The sequence below is a fragment of the Lachnellula hyalina genome (assembly GCF_007821495.1).
Source record: "Lachnellula hyalina strain CBS 185.66 chromosome Unknown contig00246, whole genome shotgun sequence".
In the NCBI taxonomy this organism is placed as follows: Eukaryota; Fungi; Ascomycota; class Leotiomycetes; order Helotiales; family Lachnaceae; genus Lachnellula; species Lachnellula hyalina.
In genome coordinates, this window is record NW_022157360.1 from 1 (window position 1) to 17,264 (window position 17,264).

At 47.4% G+C, this 17,264-nt stretch overlaps 9 protein-coding genes across 9 annotated transcripts; 6 read left to right on the top strand and 3 right to left on the bottom strand.

Annotated features, from left to right (window-relative positions):
• LHYA1_G008498 (Guanylate kinase) lies at window positions 1-713 on the top strand (the record flags this gene model as incomplete). The annotated part of the gene is made up of 2 exons (XM_031153418.1): window positions 1-263; window positions 402-713. Coding segments are annotated over 2 exons (575 nt in total), but the record flags the coding sequence as incomplete, so codon positions are not given.
• Window positions 714-1,163: 450 nt separating this feature from the next.
• On the bottom strand, window positions 1,164-2,304 carry spn2 (Septin spn2-like protein; the record flags this gene model as incomplete). The annotated part of the gene is made up of 3 exons (XM_031153419.1): window positions 1,164-1,502; window positions 1,551-2,113; window positions 2,181-2,304. The coding sequence occupies 3 exons, from the start codon at window positions 2,302-2,304 to the stop codon at window positions 1,164-1,166; spliced, it is 1,026 nt and encodes a 341-aa protein (XP_031001418.1).
• A 332-nt stretch (window positions 2,305-2,636) lies between these two features.
• mrpl32 (putative 54S ribosomal protein L32, mitochondrial) lies at window positions 2,637-3,180 on the top strand (the record flags this gene model as incomplete). The annotated part of the gene is made up of 2 exons (XM_031153420.1): window positions 2,637-2,997; window positions 3,047-3,180. 2 exons carry the CDS (start codon window positions 2,637-2,639, stop codon window positions 3,178-3,180), a joined length of 495 nt encoding a protein of 164 aa, XP_031001422.1.
• A 336-nt stretch (window positions 3,181-3,516) lies between these two features.
• rec14 (Meiotic recombination protein) lies at window positions 3,517-4,596 on the top strand (the record flags this gene model as incomplete). Its single annotated transcript, XM_031153421.1, has 4 exons — window positions 3,517-3,519; window positions 3,565-3,601; window positions 3,651-4,175; window positions 4,223-4,596. 4 exons carry the CDS (start codon window positions 3,517-3,519, stop codon window positions 4,594-4,596), a joined length of 939 nt encoding a protein of 312 aa, XP_031001421.1.
• A 230-nt stretch (window positions 4,597-4,826) lies between these two features.
• cce1 (Cruciform cutting endonuclease, mitochondrial) lies at window positions 4,827-5,723 on the bottom strand (the record flags this gene model as incomplete). Its single annotated transcript, XM_031153422.1, has 1 exon — window positions 4,827-5,723. The coding sequence occupies one exon, from the start codon at window positions 5,721-5,723 to the stop codon at window positions 4,827-4,829; it is 897 nt and encodes a 298-aa protein (XP_031001424.1).
• Window positions 5,724-6,578: 855 nt separating this feature from the next.
• Window positions 6,579-7,536, top strand: LHYA1_G008503 (uncharacterized protein; the record flags this gene model as incomplete). The annotated part of the gene is made up of 2 exons (XM_031153423.1): window positions 6,579-7,053; window positions 7,109-7,536. 2 exons carry the CDS (start codon window positions 6,579-6,581, stop codon window positions 7,534-7,536), a joined length of 903 nt encoding a protein of 300 aa, XP_031001423.1.
• Window positions 7,537-7,984: 448 nt separating this feature from the next.
• Window positions 7,985-9,768, top strand: tropD (Cytochrome P450 monooxygenase; the record flags this gene model as incomplete). Its single annotated transcript, XM_031153424.1, has 5 exons — window positions 7,985-8,204; window positions 8,258-8,454; window positions 8,513-9,003; window positions 9,100-9,613; window positions 9,655-9,768. 5 exons carry the CDS (start codon window positions 7,985-7,987, stop codon window positions 9,766-9,768), a joined length of 1,536 nt encoding a protein of 511 aa, XP_031001420.1.
• Window positions 9,769-10,230: 462 nt separating this feature from the next.
• On the bottom strand, window positions 10,231-11,321 carry LHYA1_G008505 (putative oxidoreductase; the record flags this gene model as incomplete). Its single annotated transcript, XM_031153425.1, has 2 exons — window positions 10,231-11,052; window positions 11,130-11,321. 2 exons carry the CDS (start codon window positions 11,319-11,321, stop codon window positions 10,231-10,233), a joined length of 1,014 nt encoding a protein of 337 aa, XP_031001419.1.
• Window positions 11,322-12,284: 963 nt separating this feature from the next.
• sdnE_2 (Cytochrome P450 monooxygenase) lies at window positions 12,285-14,077 on the top strand (the record flags this gene model as incomplete). The annotated part of the gene is made up of 4 exons (XM_031153426.1): window positions 12,285-12,494; window positions 12,607-13,188; window positions 13,253-13,589; window positions 13,650-14,077. The coding sequence occupies 4 exons, from the start codon at window positions 12,285-12,287 to the stop codon at window positions 14,075-14,077; spliced, it is 1,557 nt and encodes a 518-aa protein (XP_031001417.1).
• Between the last annotated feature and the right edge of the window lie 3,187 nt (window positions 14,078-17,264).

A 17,264-nucleotide genomic window follows, 5' to 3' on the forward strand; every position in this document is an offset into this window, starting at 1 on the left:
GAACCCTCTACTCACGGCTCCTAAAAAACCACCCCTCGCTCTTCACAACCTCCATCTCGCACACGACGCGCGCGCCGCGCCCCGGCGAGACGCGAGATGTGGATTACTACTACATCACGATGCCGGAGTTCGAGCAGCTGATTAAGGAGGATGCGTTTGTGGAGCATGCGAAGTTTGGCGATAATAGGTATGGCACGAGTAAAAAGATGATTGCGGAGATGGGGGACCTGGGGAAGGTGGTCGTGTTGGATATTGAGATGGAGGTTAGTTTGCTCTTGTTCCCTTTTATTCCTTTCGATACAAAAAGCAAAAGCAAAATCGAATCAAGACAAGTCAAGATAAGATCTAGAGATTGAATGCTTTTCATACAATTGGGACGTTTGCTAATCATATCATTACAGGGCGTCAAGCAAATCAAAAAATCCTCTATCCCCGCCCGCTTCGTCTTCATCCAACCCCCCTCAATGGCCGAACTCGAATCGCGCCTCCGAGGCCGCGGCACCGAGAAGGAAGAGAGTATACAGAAGCGCCTGGCGCAGGCGAAGAACGAGATGGAGTATGCGGCGACGCCCGGGGCACACGATTTGATTATTGTGAATGATGAGATCGACAAGGCGTATCAGGAGCTCGAGGCATTTATCTTTAAGGGGGAGAAGACGCAGGATCAGGGGGCCAGGGATGGGGGAAAGGCTGGGGAGAGCATTGAGGATTGAGTGCGAGGATTAGGTGGAATTGCTTTGGAGTTAGTTTCATGGAAATAGCATTGAGAGAAAAATTTGGCATTGTTGTCTATAGATAGATAGGTCTTGAGCCTAAGAGCATACTGTTGTTTTGTTACTGCATATAGATCACATTGCAAAATACTGGGCTATAGAAGCTCTTTTCAAAAAGCCTTGACGCTCCCATTTTATAACGCTCTCAGAAAACCGTGCTGAAACTTTACTAGTGAAACAAATTCTCAATTAGAGAAGGCTAATTAGGCAAAAGAAGAAATATGGAGAATTTCAGAGACAAAGTAAAGCCCCAGGTATGTCAAAAGCAGCCAAATTAATCGCTCTCCTTAGCCTGCTCAAGGAAATCCATGAAGTCGCTTTTGCACAGATACCGCGCGCCAATCATAAACAACTGCTCCTCTCGCGCCCCTTTTTTCATAGGTACACCGCCTAGTAGCCGTTCATCGTCATTCTCTGGGAGTTTCTGCTGAGTTCTCTATCGGCTGCTGGGCTGATAGGTCGGCTACCAGTGTGTCCACCACCTGCCGCGCTGCTTTCCTTGAGTGCAAGCAATTGCTTGGCACGGAAAGTCTCGTAGTGAATTTGAGATGTCGTTTCGATCAAATCTTGAAGATGGGTACGGGTGAGGAAATTTCGGAGGTAGACGAATTCGCAGTGGTTCTCATCCTCAACGTTGATAACTCCCCATCTGTTTTGGCGTCCACGGACTTGCTTGCCTCCAACAATGATAGACTTCTCAGATCCAACAACAGCAAAGGGGATGATGTTCTGAATACAATATTAGTCGAATCCATGCAATGCAGTTGCACAACATACCTTGATCTGGGCATTCAAAGCTCGCTCCTCCTCATCGAACTCATCGTTATCGTAAGGGAACATCTTCAGGTTGTGGAAAGCAAACTCCTCCTTTATGCGCTCCTTGAATGCGCTTCTCTCTTCAAGGGTCAAGGAATCGGACTTGGCAATGACTGGGACGACATTGACAACATCTGAGAGCTTCTTCAAGACAACGATATCGATTGGCTTCAAGGCATGGCCTGATGGTTGGATGAAGAAGAGGCAGCAGTGAATCCGGGTGTCTTGAATATATCGTTCGCGCTGAGCTGTGAGCTCCTTTCGTAGATATGCAGAGTGCTGGTCCTTGATGTATTTGACAATTGGGTCCCAGCATCTGTCGTTGTTGACCTGGTCGCCATATCCTGGGGTATCAACGATGTTCAATCGCAGACGAACACCATTTTCCTCGATAACGTGAGAGACAGTTTGGATCTCGGTGGTCGATCGTACTGGCTCATCGGGAGCGAGTCTTCCTTTCGAGTCGATCAGGTGCGAAGCAAAGATGGTGTTAATGAGGGTCGACTTTCCGAGACCAGTTTGTCCTGAAATTACAAAAGTCAGAGAATGCGCCGTAGAAGATGGGACGTGGCATTGCCATGTGGAACTCACCAACGCAGATGACATTGAATTGGAAACCGCGCTTCAACAGCTTGCGCTCAATTTGCGTTGTGATGCTGTCGAAACCAACGTGGCTTCGTGGGTACACTGACTGTTGGGGTGCGTGTCTATCCATGGTGGCCATATCTGCTGCAGAGGAGTTGAAGAAAACGAATGATTCTTCAAAGGGTGTTTATGACTGGGGAAGATCCGACGTTGACGTTGGTTGGGATTTCGAAAATGAACAGGTGCACCTCCGTGTACAAGTATACAAATTAATCGCGTTCTGCGAAAAAGGGGAAGGGAAGGGACGACTAACCTAAAGTGGATACTAGCGCTGTGCACGTTGAAGTGTAGCGCAACCTTAAAGCCTCAGAAAGATTTCAAGCTCAGTGGTGTTGTTTTTCAAGGCAATCAAGTGGTAAATCATTTAATCGCATCTCCCAAGGCCAGCTGCCCACAGTCGCGATGGCTTCAGCTCACGTAACAGCTCGTTCGATCCTCTCGTCCTTCCTCCCGCGCTTGTCTGCACCAACAGCATCAACGACCTCAAGGAATACCGTCCTCTTCTCCCGACAGCTTTCCCTCCCATTGCTTCCGAGATTAGCATTCGCCATCCCTTCGGCGATTCAACTCAATGTCCCAGGATTACTTGAAGGGATCTGGGAGTCTATTCTACGAGCTGTGCCAAAGAAGAAGACTTCGCATATGAAACAGAGGTCTCGACGGTTGGCAGGAAAGGGGTTGAAGGATGTGACATCTCTGAACAAGTGCTCTGCATGTGGGAATGTCAAGAGGGCGCATTATCTTTGTCCGTTTTGCGTCGCGGGTAAGCTTCCCACGCATTGTAGCAATTTCGGTCTCTAATGCTTGAACAGAAATAAAGAACTTTAAGGAGCCGAAGAAGGTCCAGGCTAAGGAGCTGGCGGAGGCTGAGCTGAAGAATGGGGCATCTGAGGAGCCGGTAGATGGAAAGGTGGAAGATGAAAAGAAGGAAAAGAAGGAAATGTAAAGGTGGAATGATGTTCGGGCATTAAAGGGAGGATAGTTGTGAGTGGCATTGCATCGCATTAGCATGAGGCGTTTGGTATCTAGGAACTCCTGAGAAATTGTTCCTATGGTTGCTAGATTTTGTATAAAAAACACTGTATACTAAATGTAGCACTACGTTTACCTCGAAATAATGCTTTTGAAATAGAGTAAAAACAAAATTTAAAAGGTCAATTCTTGTTCACGGGACTACAAGAATATATCCAGCTACAACCCCGCCACAGATCTACAAACTTCAACAACACCGCGCCCAATATACTACAACACCTTCAACTACATTGGCTATGTATCGGTGACAATGGTATTTGAATCCTTGCCATTGTATGACAAATGCTGACCATCTCAGTCTAAACAATACCTCACAACACATACGGTCGATGATGGTAAACACCGAGCTACCCCACCAAGAACCCCCAAGCTGACCACCCAAAGCACACATCACCGACATCTTCTCCCTAGCTGTAACACCCACACAAGTCCTCTCCGCATCAGGCGCCTCCTCCATAAAAGTCCACTCCACTACCACCCCCGACATCCCCCTCGCGCAAACCCTCACCAACGCCCACAAACTTGGCTGCCACCACATCGTCACCTCTCGCAACGGGCGTATCGCTGCCAGCGCCGGTTTCGGCGGCGAAGTCAAGATCTGGAATATCTCGGAGTCGGAAGAATGGGAAGAAGCAGGCAAGATTGTGGACGGGAATAAGGCTGGTGAGATCTGGGCTATTGCGTTGAGTGAGGATGGACAGTTTCTAGCGGCGACAACGTATGATGGGCGCATTAATGTGTGGGACTTAGTAGAAGATAGAAAGAAGATCAGGGAGTATGAGACGAAAGGGAGCTTTGGCATGTGTATTGATATTAGCCGGGATGGGAGGTTTACGGCGAGTGGGCATGAGAGTGGGGCAGTTTATGTGTTCAATAACGATACGGGAAGGATGGTACATTCGTTGCCTGGTGAGTTCTCTGGCTTTTACGGAAGGGGGACTTGCTAATCGGAGTAGGCCTGGTGAAGCCTGTACGGACGGTGGCCTTTTCACCAGCGGGAACTCGTTTGGCTGCTGCTGGCGATGCAAGAGTTATTGCGTTGTATGATGTTCAACATGGGGAGCAAGTTGCGGATTTGACTGGTCACTCGGCGTGGATCTTTTCCGTTGACTGGAGTGATGCTGGCGAGTATCTGCTTAGTGGTTCGTTTGATGGGAAGGTCAAGGTCTGGTCTATTGATAGGAGAGTTTGTGTGGCTACACATAGCGAAACGGACAAGACGTTATGGTGCGTGAAGTGGTTGCCAAAAGTTGGGAATAAGAGTGAGGCTTTTGCTACGGCAGGTGCAAATCGAAGCATCTCCTTCTACAGAGAGGCAACTGGGGGTTAAGGAAATATGATGGACAACCTGAATCCGAGAACGCCGAAATATGGCAAATATGGCAAACATGGCGCTAGATAGTATGTCCAGATGAACTACGGCAACAGGACAATCCCCTCCATCAAGTAGCATGTATAACAGAATCAAAAGTCATTTGCCGAGAGCCTCCAACCCGGGGAGTGTAAACATCCAATTGAGAAGCAATTCCGACCGACAGGCGGATGTTTAGTATCGCATTACTATGAGCGTTCAGGCTCCAATAAAACCTCAACACCATCCCTTAACGCAACCCTCTTATTCTCCTCCCACCTCACCCACGCTAACCCCTGCAACATCGAATCCGCCAAATCATCCAGCTTTCCCATCCTCTCCTCTCCATCCTTCACCTTGCTATACCTCTTCCCATCCCACTTCTCCCTATACGCCTTCGCCACCCCCTGCACCTCTTCACTCCCCAAACTCAGCATCTCCCCATCCTCCAACCACTGCCTCACAAGATCAATCTTCGCTCCTTTATTCTTAGCCTTAGCACCTTTAGCTTTCCTCCCCTTCTCTTTCCTCTCCTCGTCTATCCAAAACGGTCCCACTTTGCCAGGAGCAATGGCTTCCACACTACCATCCCAGATTTTTTCTCCTTTGAGGGTGTATAGAACGCCGTAGAGGATCGACTCGAACATGTTTACGCGAACCGTCCATTCCAGGATATGTTTCGAGCCCATTGAACGAAACCGCTGGCGTTCAATTAAGATATGCGTAGGCTTCAAAAGCAGCAAACGGTGTCTAAGCAACTCATATGCAGTGCAAGACAGCGTAGCAGGAGTAAAAGACTCCTTGACTGCAAGCGTAGAGCCGGAATCAGAAGGCGGAGACGAGACCGCAAGACGCTGCCATGCTTTAATTATCGGCGCTTCCTTAGGAGGTACGTCTAGAACGCAATAAGCAAGATTCCTGATGCCCATATCTATACTGAGTATTCGACTTGGTTTTGTCTTGCTCCCGCGGGGGGAGACGGACGTGATCTCATCGTGGAGACGTTGCGTGAGGATTGGCTTGGTGCCCGAGCTTGAGATGCCGCATTTGAAGGCTATGTGCTTTAGATGGGCGAGCTTGAGGGTGGAGGGAATGCTGAGTGCCATGCATGGTCTGTGGTGCTCTTTGGGGAAGAGATGTAGGTGTAAAAGGTGTTAAGGGGGATCGTAAAGCAAGGCTGGCTTAAACCTAATCGGGATTTGGCGTGTTTTCCAATTCAGTCTGGTCATAGCCATCACAGACTCACAGTCATCACCCCCCGCTTTTGGTCACCCCCGTTTCTAGAGGGGCAGTATAGAGCCAGAAGAAGCTCCGTATAAAACAGTCTTTGCCATGTTATCCTACCGCATTCTCGAGATGTCTATAAGAACGGCCATCGCCCATCACTCCTCCTTCGAGGTTCCTTGCTTTCTAAATGAGTGTCATGAATGTGAACTTGTCGTAGTAAACAAAGTCTTTGAAAGATCCTTTTCTCCACTCATCGATTCTCTTCGCTAAGCACGAACCCAATTCTTGAAAGAGCCTCTGGAATCTGTAGTACTATACGGGCTAGAGGTAACGTGATCTTTCCCTTACTACCTTAGGCTTAGCGTAAACAGAGGGTTTTGCCTTATAAATATTTAATCGGAGACAGTCAGTTTCTATACTAAAAGTCTGAATATCAATTAATTAATAACTCATTATACCCACCAACAATTCCATACTATATCAAGCCAAATCCGTAGCCCTTCTCTTGCACTTTCATATGCAATTAAAATCATCTTAATATACACTTAAAAAGTATACTCTCTTCTACTAAACTCCAACAGCCTGAACCACAAAAGCAAATAATATGAATTTAACATAAAAAAAAAAATAGGCCCACATTTCTCTCCTTACCCAAACCAGCCAGATTAACCATTGGTCCGTTTCTGCCTGTTGGAATCTCGAGAATGTGACATCGGTCACCTTAATCAATCAAGATGCCAGCCACAACTCGATTTGATGCGATGCAGCTGCCAGATGGTAATCAAGCCAGAATGGACTTCCTCGAATCCTCTTTTTACAAAGGTCACGATTCCGGACGGTGCTTACCATCGCCCGTGGAGGTTCGAGCCTCATCGGGCAGAAATCGACCAACGCCTCAACCACCGCCTGTGAAATTTGAACATCTTGATCTCATTGTCAAATATGGTCCTCATGTTACAGTTGCTGAAGCGCAATGTCTCTGGATGATCAAAAGAGTTCTTCGAGAGCAAGTTCCTGTGCCTGAGGTTTATGGTTGGCGGGTCGATGGGCAAGATGTTTTTATATACATGGAGTTTTTACGAGGAACGACGTTGAAGGACCGATGGGATTTTCTGAGCGTCGGCGATAGAACCACTCTTTGCAATCACCTACACCAGATAATGGAATCTCTCCGTCATGTCGAGCAAGATCCAAAAGATCCATTTATTGGTATGATCTGCAAGCAAGTACTGTTAGAGGACAGACATCGACTGAATTCTTCCAGGCTCCATCAGTCGCCACCATCTGTTAGACATTGTGTTCGAAGGGCAGCCCCAAGGTGGTCCTTTCGCTACTATCAAAGAATTCAATGACTGGTTTTCGGGGTTGCCGTGGCTTCGATTTCCCAACCTAGAAAGTTTTCAAGATTCTTGGAGAGCTTCATTACCAGATACTGGGACTATAAAATTCACTCATGGGGATCTTCATCAAGCAAACATTTTGATCTCTTCGACGGGGACGCCTCGTGTGCTCGCAGTCGTTGACTGGGCCCATGGCGGATGGTATCCCGATTATTGGGAATACTGCAAAGCAGCCTATACTTCCGCTTACGATGGAGAATGGCGTAATAAATGGGTCCCACTGTTTTTGAATCCAATGTCTGAGGTGCACGAGATCTTTGCGGAATATATAAATGCAATGGGAGCTATTTGAAGGGATCTTGCCTCTGAAATAAACGCAACAGCTCTGTGTTAGAGTGCCTATTGCAATTATAGCAAAAAGCTCTAGGAGATGATCAGGTTGTTCATGCACTCTAGATACTTCGTATAAAGCAGATAAGTGTCGTAAGACTGCTAAGCGCGCCTTTTCACACTTGCCAAGCAGCCATAATCTTATGTTACATGCAGCTGCTTAGGTGCATGCATGCACTGTCAACACGACAAGGGCCAATTACTATTTTCTCCCCTTTTGTAAATATTTATCTTCTTTTAGGTCTATTTTCAGCTGAGGGATTACCGTTTGAACCAGGGACGATGGGGTCTTGCTCTGCGCCTCTTACTGTCCGTCTATTACTTATTACGGACGTTTAAAAGAGTCTGAGATCCAAAGAATCGATCTCTAGCTCCCGAAAACGCACGTGTATCTTTACGTATTCATCACTATGTTGCTTGAATCGTCACTCCCAAGTGCACTCGTCGATGGGCAACGGCCGGTTTGGCTCCTCCTCCTCGCAGCGATAATCTACTGGCAATGGCGGTCCTACCGGCAGCTTTCTCATTTCAAAGGACCGTTCTGGGCTCGTTTTACAAACCTATGGATGTACCAAAAAGTCTCGGGCAAGACACAATATAGGGATCTATACAATGTGATACTTCAGTATGGTTGGTATACCCTCTTCCCCAGCCAAGTATACAGTATTTGATCTTGGAACTAGGTGATTTGGCAAGGATTGCTCCCAATCAACTCGTCACAGGCGACATCGACATGCTCCATCGTATGAGCGCGGCAAGGTCAAATTACACGAGATCGCAAATCTACGCTGGGAACACCCTAATGCCGGAAACGCACAACACTTTCTCCATGGTCGACGAGCCAGCACATACGAAGCGTCGAGCTGTGATAGCAGCTGGTGTAAGTCCTTGAAGCTACCTACTCGTGCCTCCTTGTACAGTGTACTCACAGATGGCAGTATACCGGAAAAGAAACCGAGGAACTCGAAAGCAAAGTAAACCAGCAAATAGCGCAGTTCCTGAACCTCATCAGAACCAAATACATCAGCACCGATACCGATGTCCGACCCTTAGACCTCGCCCGGAAATGCGGTTACTTCACTCTGGATACTATCACTAACCTCTCTTTCAGCTCGCCTTGGGGATTCCTCGTCGAAGATAAGGATCTAGGCAATTGGTTTGCACTAGTAGGATGGCAGTTCAAGATCGTGACCACGATGCAATCGATCCCTTGGTTGTTAAATATCGTGACTACACCATGGGCTGGAAGGCTGATGGCGAAATTCCAAGATCCGTCGCGGGGAGCAGCCTCATTAGTAGCGAGGACGACGCAAAATGTGCAGGCGAGGTTTGCGACCAAGAATCCGGGAGAGAAGATGGATATGATGGGATCGTTCATCAGACATGGGATTACAGAAACCGAGGCTGCCTCGGAGGCAATTCTCGCAGTGTACGTCTGTTTGTTTGGCTTCCTTACTTGCTTACTAACTAGACAATGGTTAACTTTGAGTATATATGCATTATGAATAATATTGACTGCGAGTAGAATTGCGGGATCCGATACAACAGCATCAGCCATCCGCTCAACACTCCTCTACATCCTCACAAACCCCCGCGTCTACCGCAAGCTCCAGGACGAAATAGACGCTACTGCCGTCCCCTCCGGCTCCATAATATCCGACGCTCAATCCAAGACGCTGCCCTACTTGCAAGCGGTAATCCGCGAAGGCGCGCGTATCGTCCCGCCGACAGCAGCCACGTTCGCCAAAGTAGCGCCCAAGGGCGGCGATACCGTGAACGGGCGTTTCATCCCCGGCGGAACGCAAATCTGTATCAGCATCTTGGCCGTCCTGAGGGAGAAGCAGGTCTTTGGTGAAGATGTGGAGATGTTTAGACCGGAAAGGTGGATTACTGATGCGGAGAGGTTTAAGGGGATGGAGAAGAATCTGAATATGATTTGGGGGTATGGACGGTATCAATGCTTGGGGAAGGATCTGGCGTGGATGGAGTTAAGGTTTATTTCGAGGTATGTTTTGTTCTTTACTTGTCTGTTGATTAGTGTAGGTTGTCTTGAGTCGACTGACGGGTTTTGATTGATTAGCTTCTGAAGAACTTCGATTTCCAGATCATCAATCCTTCGCATCCGTGGAAAAGCGAAAATTATGGATTGTGGTTGCAGAAGAATATGTTTGTCAAGGCGACATTGCGGAGGTAGATTCCATTCCAATTTGGCAAGTGGATAGATAGATAGGGGAGTTAATGTCCAAGAAGAACTGCTTAGGTCGCAGATATGATTGAATATAAGAGTTGGAACGGAACAAGAACGAGCTCAAGCTCAAGCTCTGGCTAAAAACTTGGAGGTGAAGAATTTGATCATCTCCGAATGACGAAAGTGCATGCTATTGGTGCTACTCATCTGTTGTGTACTTAAGGCTATCCCTATTCACCCAAGCGATGCAAATGTGGCAATATTGACTTTCGCAAATATATACTATCTATCTATCCTTTCGGGATGAAGATGCTGTAGGGATGTCGTAGTGCCAATGTTCCACACCCTCTGAGTAATTAAGCAGTAATTGCATCCAATTATCTGGACTACAAAAAGCGGAGAATGCTGAGATTCAGATCACTGCTATTACAATTCAACCGCATCTTCGTATGCGCCCAATGCTTAACCTCAAGCTTTCCAAACCCCACTCGCCACCCACTTGGACTCGCAATACTCCCACACCTTCTTGGGATAGCCCAAACCACCCTTCTCCTCATCCGTCATTGCTTTAATGATATCTTTCCTCGGGGAGTCCTTGTCCTCGTGCAGTCTGCCCCAGGGAATAACATAGGCGCCATTATTGGCCAACGAGATATCAGGCGAAAAAGCAGCGTATAGGTTCGTGTAGGCGCCGTAGATGGGCTCGTTGAGAAGCATGTTGATGAAGAATTGACCGACAGCGGGGACGCCAGCATACATGTTTGTTTTCAACCCGCCTGGATTTTGAATGACGCTGATAATACCATCCTTCCCATATCTCTTTGCAAACTCACGGCCAACCATCCAGTTGCCGGCTTTCGAGATGGCGTAGTTTTTGGTGAGATGGGGGTATCCTTCATCCAGGAGCGCGAGATCAATACCGTTGGGTGGAGTCATGCCTTCAGCTAAGAAACTAGAGGTCCAGACAACACGAGCGGAAGCTCCACCGGTGGAGGCAGCTTTGAGTTGGGGAACGAGGAGGTTGGTGAATAGTAAAGAGGCAACGACGTGGACGCCAAACATAACATCAAGACCTTGAGCTGTTTTGGCACCCATCGTAACGTTGTTAGCGCCGATACCAGCATTGTTCCAGAGAATGTCGAGCCTGGTTTCTTGCTTGGCGAATTCTTCTGCAGCGGCTTTGACAGACAGAAGATCATTCAGATCGAGGTGGAGGAATTTGATTTTCCCAAGTGTTTCTGAGGCTGGGGTTGATGCTTCAAGCTCGGCGATGGCCTTTTCTGCTCTCTCCTATACAGAGTGTTGAGTAAGCTAATATGATACGAAAGGAATATAACACAGCTGCGAGATCTTAGGGCATTGGATACCTTGGATCGTGAGGCCATATAGATTGTGGCGCCAGTAGGATAGAGCAGCTTGATCAAGGCATATCCAACCCCGGCATTTCCCCCCGTGACAATGAAGACCTTGCCCTTCTGCGGAGGCACGTTTTTGTCGGTGAACTGGGGCGCAGGAGGGAACCACTGCTTTCGCAAGTTGCGCAAAGCTGGCAGCGCCATAATTGTACTGTGATGTACGTTACGTAGCTTTCACGATGTTATCTGCTTGGTGTAGAGTAGTTCTAGCTCAGTAGTATGGTGAAGGGATTCTGAATAATCAATGCCAGCATTGCCAAGCCATGCGCATGACAAAACCAGGACGCTCGCTGGTTTGCAGCAACCGAGCAGGTCTGTTGCTACTGCGCTTACATTGCATGCATCCTCATTGCGTGAAGGGTTGGGCTGACCTCTGACATCTGACAGTCCGATTCCGTATGTCGTATAGGGGGAAGTACGTACGGCAATGCGATGCCCACCTCCGCTGTTTCTTTTTCCCGTGCGGCCCGTGCACCCCGCTCGAAACGGCCCGCATGCGGCAGGAGTGTGCCCTCCTATACCTTGTTATAGAAAGATAAACAATTAGACCTGATAAGGCAGTCCTTGGTATAGTCAGATTATCCAACACGCGTGCTTATCATGCAAGTAAGCAGCAGCGCTGCACAACAGTACTATAGGATACAGTAATAGGATTAGATCAAACGGCGTATGTGTTTTGGGGGCAGGGCGGGCGTCGGACGAACCCCCTACAAATGTAAAAGGTGGGTATGTTTTAATGGATTTCTGGTCGGTGAGTACTTAAAAACATCTAATTTATACAGTAAAGTTTACGTAGCTACCAGTAAGCAGCGGATGATTTGCGTGCAGTGGGTCGCTCCGATGGACCCCCCTTTAGTTCCTCGCTTAGTTTTCACTTCCGTGCGTTACCAGCGAATATGTTGATTATATAGTGTGCATCTATCATACATGAGTTATAGCATCATTATACAGTTGGTAAGACTCTGACTTGTATCTGTTGTATCGTACTTAGTTCGTTGCTTCTAGCGAGTAAATTAATACACATTAATAGTGCACTTGAACCCTAACTTCTTCAACATTTTATGGTTTGAAATCACGTTTGTCTATTCGTGATTTCAATCAATGGACATGGCCTTCTCCAAGTATCAAAATCTTGATTGGGACTTTGATCGTGCAACTTTGGTTGCAAAACTGCTTCCCCTGCTTCCAGAAACCGCGGGATTGTTGGGCGTCTTATACATTCTCTACGGCATTGGTCTTGGCATTTATCGATTATTCTTTAGCCCTATCGCCAAATTCCCAGGTCCCAAACTTGCGGCCTTTACGCAATGGTATGAGGTCTATTTCGACATGATGAAGAAGGGTGGTGGACAATTCCCCTTTGAAATAAAATGAATGCATGATGTATATGGGTACGTAACTTATCACTTTCCCTATTCTCCTCTTCTAGTCTAGGGGCTTTTCATGGAAGTTACTAACTCCTTCCAACAGTCCAATCGTGAGAATAAACCCTTGGGAGCTCCATGTCGACGACCCGGAATTTCACGACACCATTTATGCAACAAACAAAGCATACGACAAGATGACCCATTTCCAGTTCCGTTTCAATGTCCCCTTGGCCACTTTCAGCACGGCCGACTCAGAGGAACATCGTATGCGTCGTACAGCCATCGCTCCGTTTTTCTCTAAATCTCGAATCCGTGGGCGGGCCTACCAGATCCAGTCAATCATAGACGGAATATCCTATCGTTTGCTGACAGAATACGCTGGGAAGGGCAAAGTCCTCAGCGTTGAGAACATGTGGGGTTGTTTCACCGCCGATGCTATTATGGATATCGTGTTCGCTCGACCCAAGCATTTCTCACAATACCCTGATTTTGCATCGCCGTTTACGGTTGCCCTTCGCCAGATGGCCGTCTGGTCTCATACCACCCTCCATTTTGGTTGGATCTTGACTCTGATGAATTGCATCCCAAATGCCGTGACTAAAGTCCTGTTTCCTCCTTTCAACCCTGTCCTTGAATTTCAAGAGGTAAGTCTTGACAAGTATTCAACCAGGACATGCTCTTAAAATATATAGACTTACTTTGGAGTAGGAAATGGATAAAGAAATTAAAGAGGTCCTTGCTGGTCGCAATGAGGAAGCCAAGGTCGCAACACTACCCACCGTTTTCCACGACATCTTGAGCTCAAACCTCCCACCACACGAATTGTCATTGAAGCGCCTGTCTCATGAAGCAGTAAGCCTCGTTGGTGCTGGGACCGAGACGACCGCATGGTCGTTGACCATTGGAACTTGCCATATCCTCGATAACCCTCACGTCCTCAAGCAATTAAAGGACGAGCTGATTAAAGCTATGCCCGATCCCAGCAAGCCTCTTTCAATTGCCGAGCTAGAACAATTGCCTTACCTCGATGCTGTCGTTAAGGAGAGTAAGTTCAAGATCTATTGATATCTTGCCGTGAAAGTGTCTGTCTGACACTTATGACTAGTCCTCCGCATCGCCTTTGGCGGCGTGGAACGCCTGCCCCGCATCAACCGAACCGGCGCCTGGTTCTACGGCAAATGGGTGATACCCCCAGGTACGCCCGTAGGAATGGACCAATACCACATGCATTTCAACGAACAGATATTCCCGGAACCCAGCGTCTTCAAGCCCGAGCGCTGGCTCGGCAACCCGCGCGGTCCCGACGGCACCAAGCTCCTAACGTACTATCTCACGACGTTTGCTAAAGGCACCCGTATGTGCACGGGTCTATATCTGGCGTACGCAGAGATCTATATTGGGCTGTCGACGCTGTTTCGGAGACATGACTTTGAGCTTTTCGAGACGACGCGCAGGGATGTGGAGTTCTATGCGGAGTTTTTGAAGGCAAGTCCTTGGCCGGGTAGTAAGGGGGTGCGGGTTCTGGTTAAGTAGAACTGCGCCTCTCATCTACGCTGATGGGTAAGCTAAGCCTTCTTGCAATGAGAGGATAGATGAAGCTTTTGTGGATTTAAAATTCGGGGAAAATACTGTTATTTCCTTGGTGTGTTGTGTTTGGTGGAGTTTGAACTGCAGCATAGACCACTATCTTGGTACTTACTGTAGCGATACGCTAGGAAATTAAATAAAAGACGGCGACGGTGCTTTTGCAGACCTTTTCTGCATTCATCCATCTACAACTTCTTATCAAAACAGTTATTTCCCCTCCCGACGTTCTTATTCTTGTACTTAGAGAACCACTACCTGCCCCTCTTTCAAGGAGCGCGACAGCCATCCTTGAGATCCTCAGACATGCTTATAAGTAGCTCCTTGGCGCTATGCTAGCGCCAGAAGCACTACCCTGAGCATGCCAGAAGACCCAACTTGCCATACAAAAGTCACGTTACTTCAACCACCTCTGACGTAAAACTAAGAGCAAAGCAACTAACTTAGGGGCTATCTGGTTCAGTGAGCCAGGTTGACTGTTTTGGGTCAAAAGAGGTCAAAATCAGATTGAATTTTCGTTGGGGTATGCATAGACTTTTTTTATATATGTTTAAAATGCTTCTTTAAGTTGAAAGTCCTTTGACACAAGTAGTGTCTAGCTTGGATTTATGCGGATTTATTTATATAGTGCATAAGCATTTTTGACCCAAACAGCGTCTGGCAAAAAATATATGTGGACCACGAAAATCGACTTTTCTGACCCAAAAGAGTGAACTAGACAAGCCCTTATACTATTCAGCGTTTGTTTTTCTCGGTCACCTATGCGCTACTTCTAATTTCATATTGAATTTCAGACGCCGTAATCTATCCAGAAATCTAAATCTATGTCTAACTCTTGACAAAAACACATATGCGAGTTACGCTTACTGTCGCTGCCTAAGCAGTGTATCTACCACTTCGTTGTGGCTTGCAGTGACGGCTATATATAATGGCGATTTCCCATCCTTGTCCAACGCCTCGCAATCTGCCCCATGCGCCAGCAGTAACGACACTATCAAATCATGCCCATACTCCGACGCCACATGCAGAGCTGTGCGTCCATGGCTGTCTGGTTCATTGACAGCCGCTCCGTGTTTCAGTAGACTCTGGAGCACCCCGCGATTACCTGTCTGTGCGCTGACGTGCAGAAGGGGCGGGAGCAATCCCGGAGCGGCAGCTGTGGCGGGTGAAGGGATCTCCAGTTGATACTGAGGTTGGTAGCTGCTTTTGCTGCTAGCTGTTGGCGAGCTGGAGTTTGCAGAGCTGGCTCCAGCTTTAGGAGACCATTGCCCGAAGTACGAGCTGTCACCAGAAGTGTCAAGTTCTAGATTCGGCCAGCTTGCCGTTGCCATATTTGATTCGGGGGGTAGGAGCTGGTATTGAAGTCCCAAGGTGGGATTGGATCCGGAGTTGTTCAAATCAGTCACGATGCCATCAACGCCAGGTCCACCACTGGCCCCCACTATCCCCAAATCCATAAACACACCCGCGTCATTTTCGACGGTCGGGCTTGCAGAGGAGCATATAGATTCCGGTTGCTGGGTAAATTCCTGCAGCGGGCCTTCCCATGGTGCATTCTCGGGTCTACCACGTTCAATATCGTTGTGCGGACTTGTGCTTGACTCCATAAAAAAGAACTCGTTGTGTGAAGGCTGAGCTGCATCATTACTGTTACATCCTCTTTGACTTGGTGCTGTATCACTTGGGATCAGTTCAAACTCGGCTCGGGCTCCCTTCCGCTCTAACACTTTCTTCTCTAGCCGGTTATTAGTAGCAATCATGCAAGTATGGCCTGAACAGGTGACTCACGTCTGAACTTTCTCTGTGACAGTCTATTCTGGAGCCGCCGATGCTCAGTGACTGCATCCATCTCAATCGTGAAGGTGCTCATCTATGATTTGAGCTAAAGCTCTATCAGATTCCGGTCTCGAATATACTGTCTTAGGTGAATGAAGAAAAAGTTGGGACCGTTATGTTTCGATTTCGGACAGATGCTCAAAGTTGGGCGAATTCGAAATGTATTCGACTTGCCTTTCAATCATCTACACAACATAGAATTGGATGTGAAGGGCTTATTACAAGAAAAAGCCTTAGGTACAAACGGTCTAGAATCAACCTGGCAAGGCTAAACATGATAGGAATACAATTCAAACTCTTCTACGGAGGTATCGTCCTGCTGTTAATCTTAGTGCATAGGTGGGTTGATCGCTTCCCCCCCCAATCAACGGCACGGCTCGCATATATGCAAGTAGAGCTTACGGCTCATCCATCACCCGCACTTGTAAGACGTCCCTGGCCGAAACAAGCCCTGCCGAGCTCGGTATCGGCGAGTATTCGTCCGAGTAGGATGATGCAGTACATAGGAGCAATTCGTCAGACACAGTCTCAACACTAGCAGACTAGCAGATTAGCATAGGGAAGCGGGCCGGTCAACGGAATAATGTTAAAGATAGTATGAAGGCAGAAATGTCATGCAGGATGGCGCGTTTGCAGGGGTGAGATATTGGTGGTGTTTTTGTTGATAACAGCCCAATGGCCCTGCAGCCAATGAGAGGGCACCGGGGAAAACCCATGATTGAGCCTCCGGAAAATAATTCTTCTACGCTAGACCAACAACAATTTATAAAACGATCACAATGGATTATTGCAAAGGTATCTTTTGGGTAATGACTTTACGGTTTACGAGCCTGCAGCCAATTAGAAGGACAGACGACCCCCCTATTTGCACAACTTTCAGCCGAAGCGAGCGAAAAAGGAAAGACCGACTATTATAGCTCCGTACCTACGTACAAAACAGAAGAAACACAGCGCTCGGCTTATGTAACAAACTTCGAGGAACATACGTATTAAATATCCCGAAAGGCCGAGGCCTATCCAAATAAAATATAGAAAAGGAGCTATCAAAAGTATTTTACGTATGGTTTTCTAGAACTCTGGTTTGCATTAGCTTAGCATTATACCGAATCTAGCTATTTAACTTATTTCCGGCATTTGCAGATCCTCTGGAAATAAAGTATATATGGAAACCTTGGACCATAGCTTATTTAGGTGAAAAGCGTAAAGAAGTAGAACAAACACCAGCTTTTTAATTGTGTTTACGGAACTAGTTTAGTAAGCCATAAGACTGTACACCACTCTAGCTAAATAGGGGTCAAAT